The sequence below is a fragment of the Neltuma alba genome, unplaced genomic scaffold, assembly GCF_004799145.2.
Source record: "Neltuma alba isolate B1F8T4 unplaced genomic scaffold, ASM479914v2 tig00006608_pilon, whole genome shotgun sequence".
NCBI classification, from domain to species: domain Eukaryota; kingdom Viridiplantae; phylum Streptophyta; class Magnoliopsida; order Fabales; family Fabaceae; genus Neltuma; species Neltuma alba.
This window is the reverse complement of record NW_021634513.1, coordinates 28614-35681: the sequence shown is the minus strand read 5'-3', so window position 1 is coordinate 35681 and position 7068 is coordinate 28614. Positions and strand designations below refer to the sequence as shown.

Genomic DNA, 7068 nt, shown 5'->3' with positions numbered 1-7068 from the left:
CTTTCAACTCTATTTTTCCAAATGGGATTCCCATACTCATCAACTAAGTCTATAAGAAAAATCAAGTTCGTATAATGGTCAAAAACTATTTCCATAATAAATTGTTTACCAAAAAATGTGTGTTATGTATACTCTCTTTTACCACTATCCCTGTTGACACTGTACTGACATGCCTAGCATGAAGTCCAAACATCCCTGCACAATTCAAGGGGTGGTGTAAATGCAGATGTAAATACCAACCATTCTATATTCCAAAATGAAATGAATGTATCTTAGTTTTGTTCACCTCAAGATTATTTTCACTCTCCAAAATTAAGTCTCCTTAGTAGTTTAAACGATAATGTCTGAGTTTCAAGCAAGTCAATACCTGGGAATTACTTAGTTGGGTAGCCATTGTAGATCGATTCCCCAGAACCTCTGCGTCTGCGTCCCATGATCCATTGCTTTTCCTATCAAATTCACCAAAAAAAAAAAAAAGGAATGTACAGCAGGATCTTTCACAGTATGTATTAAAAAAAAGTGCATAAAAGGAGGAAAGCTTCCGCTTTTAGAATGATTTTTGCATTATTAAAGAAAAGAAATCATTCAAAATAATCTGCAGATAATTCAACAGTGTCAAAAACTTCTTCTCGTCTCCCTAATCAACAACCGAATATTGGATTGATTATTATATTTTATGGTATAACGCACAGTCGAAGAGAGATTAAATCCCTCATTTAGTTCAGTCTCAAGAGGTATTGCGTCAAGAATCAAGACTGAAGGAAGTACAAAGCCAATAAGAAAGCCACACAGTGAAAAGACAAACCATAAAACACAAATCCAAAAACTACAGGTTTACCTTGATAGGGAGTGCCACATCTCAAACAGACTCTGCGACCCTCACTGATTTCAAAATCAAAACAAGCTTTGCAATTGGGAAATTGCACTCATGACAGGCCACAAACACCTCGCCATTGGCATCAAACCCCACCCTTTCCCCGCAAGTGTTGCAGAGGGGTAGCCCCAGATTGCATCATCTTTGGCGTTCAAGGACCTCAAAATCGGAGCCTCCCCGCCAGAGTTGTGTCCCCTCTTTTCTCAGTCTCAGTCTCATTTCGAATTGATTTTATACGAAAGGGGATTGAGGGGGGTTCGTTTTCGGAGGTTGGAGGGGTTGATGTCATTGTTTGATTCGCACACCAAGGCACGAAGTGGAGGCAGAGAGGGAAAGATCAGAAGCAAGGTCCGTTTAGGAGATCAGTGAAAAAGATTTTAAAGTTTTGCGGGAAGTGTAAGGAAGGCTTCAGTTGCGCGGGATACTCTCTAACTACAAGACTTTGAAAACGAGTCCACATATGAACACCCGCCATTGGCCAGCAACCAAACATCCGCGAACGATTATTATTTAAAAAAATATAACATGCATACATATATATATATATTAGTATATATCTTGGTTATTACAAAGTTAATACATCAAAATTATAATTAATTTACAACCTTCTGTAGTTTTTGAGAATTTAAAATATTGTGACTAAATATTACCACAATTCTTGCTTTCATCCTTTTCAACTTTTTTAATCTGGATTTAGTTTGTATTTTGTTAGTTTGAGGTGTAATTGATGACTTGCCAAATTCAAAAAAAAAAATTAAACAGATAGAAAGAAGGAAAAAATAACCAGGTTTTAATTAAGAAAATTATTTTAATTAATTTATAAATTAAGAAAAAGAATATATATGTCTCATTAATCATTATTCATGTTGTTCACATATGAATAACATTGAATGGATGAAAATGCTTCAGATTTCTGGGTTTTGAAGTCAAATTATTTTTCAAAAAATTCCCAGATTCAGTGTTTTTGAATAAAAAATGGATACGCTCTTTTCTTAATATTACCTCTGATCTTAATTATAAGACCTCGTTTGTGATCTACAAACGAAGTCTTATAATGACTACAAAACGAGATCTTATAATTAGGATCAGAGGTAGTAGTATATTATAGTATTCATGTATCCCATACTTCAGTTGGTTGTGTTGGAAAGAATTAAAACTGAAAGGACAATATAACCCACTCAAATATAGCAATAGGATGAATTTCAATTTCTGTTGAGCAATATATTGGTAATTACATCACAAAATGTGACCTACGACTGATAATGATACTTGGCCACTCGCTCTCAAGAGATTTCTCTTGTTTGCCCGCGACGCTATCGTATTCTGCTTATGTACCACTTGTACACCAGCAAGAGCATTCAACTGAGGGTGCCCATTTGTTATTTCTGAGTTGCTCTTATGTTTCACAATCACATTTTCTATCAACCTCGGGCTTAAATATTCAAATTTCCAAAGTTTCTATATTACTTTCATCCCCATTGAATCTTCCGCGCTGCCATTCTTGCATAATAAGGAAGACCTTAAAGAAATCAGTGAAATAAGTCCCAATTTCCATGGAAGTTTCAGCCTGAGTCCTTTACTTACTAGAACTGGATGAGTGAAGTTTCTATATTCCCCCGTGAACGAAAACAATGGAGTAAAACCTTAGTTAAGAATATTAACTTTAGTGGTTTCAAACCAAAGTGCCAGACATTGACAGGTTTGTCTGTAATATAGACAAAAGGTGATTGAATTTACAACGTGATATTTCTTCTTTAAATGCACTCAAGATATGTTGCTTACAACCTCATGAACCAGTCGATTTTGTACAAGAAGCAGCGACTCAATGTAGAACAGTGAGCAGAGGATAAATACAGAGTGCAAGTCCAATCACTGATATCTAACTACAGCCACATGAATCAGCAGCTTTTGTACAAACCAGAAATGGTGTATCATGAATATGTACAGACTGAACTTCGGATAACCAATTTTTAGTTGCGGGTGCAGCCTCGCGAACAAGGCTCATTCATCTCCACAAGTCCTGGATTTCATAGAGGCAACACGTAAATTAGTAAGCTTATTACAAAGCTTGTTGGTCAAGCAAAAAGCATGTTTCTCTCAGATTTTATGCAGAGTGAAAAGCTTACCACAAGATCTGCATGATTTACATCCATCCCAGTTTCCATAAGCCTGAGATAAATTTTCCGTCTCATGTAACACATTGCTGCTTCGGCATCAAGCCATAAGTTTTTATACAGCATAGCCTGTGAGTGCAAGTGCTCCTCAGCATCAAGATTTTTGCCAAGATTTCTCCTTATAACCTGAAAAACTTCATTTTCTTTCTCAGGGCCTACATCACTGCTTGATCTTACAGAATATTGTCCTCTCTCAGCAATCACTTTAGAAACATTGCTTCGCAACCCATTATCATTCTGATTATGAAGCTTTGTTGGAATAGCAAAGGTCTCAACATTTGCTTCCTCAATTAAATTTCCCGAATGCTAACGAACACATGCACATATTCAACGAACACATTGGAATACAATTCACCCAAGATATAACTAATAAAATCAATGATAATTAACATCCTCATTTGTGAAATCATTATTGGAGAAGTACGATAACATAAATTTTACAACAGGATAAAATCATAGATATATGCAATCTGACATACCTTGGGAAGCTCTAATGACCTGCCACGGAGATCCAGGCCAGTTGACTGAACGGCTGAAATCATTAGGCCGCTGTAAATTGCACTAAACTCATTCAGGTTATTGATTATGTGCTGGATTGTATCGTGATCATGTTGTTTATGTGAATCTAATGTGTGAACACAAGATTGTAAAAGCAACTCAGAAAGAATAAGCATTCCATTAATCATTTTCTGAACATCAAGTTTTGGAGAATCAATCAAAGACTTGGATACACCTTGAAGTGTTTCAAAAAGCTTAGTAACAAGACCAGCTTCAGATGATGATGAACTTGAAGTTGGAGAATGATACTTGAGAGGGAGAAAACCTCTTAGTGACCCCATGGTCATATCATCTTTAGTTTCCTTTGAACAGCCTTCAACATTGCCAGCAGCAACTTTAGTTTCCTTAGAAACAGGCTGAGTCATGCAAGTAGAATTTAGTACAAAGCTACCTTTCGGATCACTGACAAGGTTAAATGCCTTCACACTTTCATTCAAGTTATTGGAATGCAGAAGCTCAACTCCCTTCAATCCTACAGGATGTGCATCTGCCATCACAGTCTTCGTTTGTTTGTTCTCTGCTGGCAAGAAGTGAACAGCTAAAGGCGCGCTGGATTTGGAAGATAAAAGATCATCTTCAGCCATTTTACCACCAAGACGACTGCTTCCTTCAGCATTTCCAGGAAAGAACTGAGGTGCCAAAGGATTCAGAGTATTAGATTTTTTGAGCTCCTTCTCAAAATCATGTGTTTGTACCGATCCTAAAATTTCTGAAGAAGATTGAGAAGTCATCTTTCCCTTCCAACAAGGAGAATCCAAATCAGAATCACTATCGCCTAAACTTTTGGAAGTTTGAATGGAAACACCACCACTGGATTCATCAGACTTCAACATGACCTGATTTGTGGTAATTGTTGAGTGACCTCTAGCATCAAAAGAGACAGATTTGAAAATCTTCTTAGGCTTCTCTGTATCACCATCATCAGTTCCTTTGCCTTCAGCATTAAATACGGTAAAGGAGTCCTTCGAACCAGATAAAATAGAACTAGAACAGTCCTTATCATCAACAGTTCCCCAACTACCTGTCAAGAGATCCATATTCTTTGATGAATCAGAAGGCAAAAGAATCGAGCAATGACTTGATGGTCCATGTATTTCTGCACGAAGACTTCCTGTCGAGTCAGAAGCAATGTTGCTTGTAGAAGATGAAATTTCTGAGAAGTATCGCCCATCTGGAATTCCACTTGAAATAGAGGCACTGCGTGTCACCCCAGATGGCTTGTGACAGCCTTGACAGTGAGAAACATTATTCACCTCTGCAGAAGAGGACATATCTGATGTTGAAAATATGAACGGATGATCATCACTATTTGATCTCAGAACAGAACTTGGTTTGGCACCACCTTGCATTTTGCCTGGAGATTTGGAAAAAATTTCTTTAACCAAAATTGAGTCATTGCCTTTACTGAAAATACCATCACAAGCTTCTTGACAGAGATTCAAACCACCAACAGCATGCATACTTGAACATAATCATTCCATGTTCTCTCATCGACTAATGTGTCATGCATGGTAGTCAAAATTTGTTCTAAAATTCAAAACTTAACATCAATTGCAAACTAGCCAAAATGCTAAATCATACACAAGCAGAGAGCAGAGGCCAATCATTGATAATAACGGACTTTTAATGCCCTTGGCAGCAGAAACAACTTAAGTGTCTCTCTCGATCTAGTGAATAACCGGTGACAATGGATGGAATGGGACATTGGAAACAGCAAAGACAGGGATCTAACGAAGAGCCTAAACCAAGCCTACCAGAAGTTATAGTTGTACATTTCTTCATTTCATTTGTAGCAGGTTACCACAACAAAAGACATCCATGACCCTAGTTGGCTTTCCAAATAGTTTCAAGAAGCTAAGCATAAAAGCAAGCGTGCGCCTTTATTTTGAAGTCAATGATGCCCATGAGAGAATAGGGTCAGACAGACCAAAAAAGTTTAGAAGGCACATGAAGAGAGAATCATTAACTTGTCTAGAGGCTGAACGCTCAAACGAATATTATATTCTTGAGTTCAGCTTTTACAGAGCTAATTCTAACTTACTTAAAAGAAAATTTCACAACTTGATAAATTTTGGAGAGAGAAGCATAATAAAAATAAATGAAAGAATCGAAAATAATTGTGACAATAAATATTTTTTTAAAAAATAAAAAGCATAAATAATCTGCTGTACAAGAGTGATAGAAAATTGTCCAAAAATGTGTAAAGAGAAAAACATAGAGGCAAAAGTCCAAGGGAAATTTTTTCTTCTAATGGAAATGAAAATGACAACAAGAGGAGGGAAAGCAATAAAATTGAATCAAATATAGTTCTGACAAAAATAATAACGGGAGAAACTTTGTAGGCCAGAACAATGACCTTTTCGACTGATGCTCCCATTAGGAGTTGAACCGTCATCATCCTTTCCAATGCCAAACAAGCTCTCATAAGAATCCTTTCCTTGATTCCCATGATTGATTTCGTACCCAGTACAAGTGCCAGAGCCTAAACCAGTAATGTTTGAACAGTACACGGGTAAGGGTAATTGAAGCTCCTTCGGCATATCAAGGTCCCACTCATTAAGATCAACAAAGTCATCATTTCCTTGAAAATCCATCGAAGGATGCGGCAAAAGGGACTCTTCGTCAGCTTGAGTCTGAGAAACAGGCTCAATAGGAAAAGCTGCAGAAACTGCCTCATGACCAAACCCAGAGTCACCCAGAGGGGAAGAAAATACCGGGTTACCCTTAGCAGCTAAGTTGAATTTAGGAAACGAATCAAGCAAAGAACCAAAGGGATCGGAGCTACCGTGATCGGGCGAATACAGAGCATGTTCCTGGCCGGAATGAACAGGGAATTTCAAAGTGGATTGTTGGGTGCTGCGGTTGAGCGTAAAGGGTTTGGCAGATGCAGACAAACGGGTCGAAGATGATAATGAAGCTCCTGTTTTGCTATGATTCATCGTTGATACCTTGGGCCTCAGAATTTGGAAGCGAGAACAATGCTCGGTGACCCAAAATGTAGAAACTTGAAGCAATGGAGGGAGACAATAACAAGGTGGAATAGGTACAAGATAAGCTATGCGGGAACAACGATGGGGCACGATGCCTGTTGGCTGTTGCTCTTCTTCGACCTTGACTTTGATGAACTCTAACTTGCTCGCTAAGTACTTCTTTTTAAATGTCAGTCTGGCTTTCCCAGGAAAGACGACGGGAGGAAGGGAAATGGAAAGATTTTGATTTAATTCGATAGGAACAAGCCTTTTTCTGTTGCGCGTGAGTTTTTTAAGGCCAGATATAATTATAGAAAAATCTTAATAAAAGATTACTATTACCTCAGGCACTTATGGTTTTTTTTAAAAAAATTAAACTACGATTGTAAAAGTGTCTTTATAATATATAAAATAAATGTATAAAAGAAATTATATCTCAACTTGTGTAAAAGTATTTTTTTTAAAGTACTTTATGAGGTTTTCGGAACATCCC

The 7068-nt window shown here is 37.4% G+C and overlaps 1 protein-coding gene across 3 annotated transcripts; it reads right to left on the bottom strand.

Annotated features, from left to right (window-relative positions):
• Positions 1 to 2616: 2616 nt before the first annotated feature.
• LOC114750695 (uncharacterized) lies at positions 2617 to 6783 on the bottom strand. Of its 3 annotated transcripts, none has more exons than XM_028939293.1 (5): positions 5963 to 6783; positions 3998 to 4960; positions 3528 to 3919; positions 3001 to 3354; positions 2617 to 2894 (listed from the first exon to the last, which is right to left on the bottom strand). In XM_028939293.1, exons 1-5 carry the CDS (start codon positions 6543 to 6545, stop codon positions 2880 to 2882), a joined length of 2307 nt encoding a protein of 768 aa, XP_028795126.1. In that variant the 5' UTR covers positions 6546 to 6783; the 3' UTR covers positions 2617 to 2879. The 3 variants fall into 3 exon arrangements, with proteins under 3 accessions (XP_028795126.1, XP_028795127.1, XP_028795125.1); XM_028939294.1 differs by having other exon boundaries at positions 3528 to 4960; positions 5963 to 6274; positions 6392 to 6783; XM_028939292.1 differs by having other exon boundaries at positions 3528 to 4960.
• Positions 6784 to 7068: the final 285 nt, after the last annotated feature.

Coding starts and splice junctions, on each gene's coding strand:
- LOC114750695 (XM_028939292.1), bottom strand. CDS start 6,545: ATGAATCATAGCAAAACAGGAGCTTCATTATCATCTTCGACCCGTTTG. Junction 4,961..5,962: donor TGGGAGCATCAGTCGAAAAG/GTCATTGTTCTG, acceptor CCAAATCTCCAG/GCAAAATGCAAGGTGGTGCC. Junction 3,355..3,527: donor GGTCATTAGAGCTTCCCAAG/GTATGTCAGATT, acceptor TGTGTTCGTTAG/CATTCGGGAAATTTAATTGA.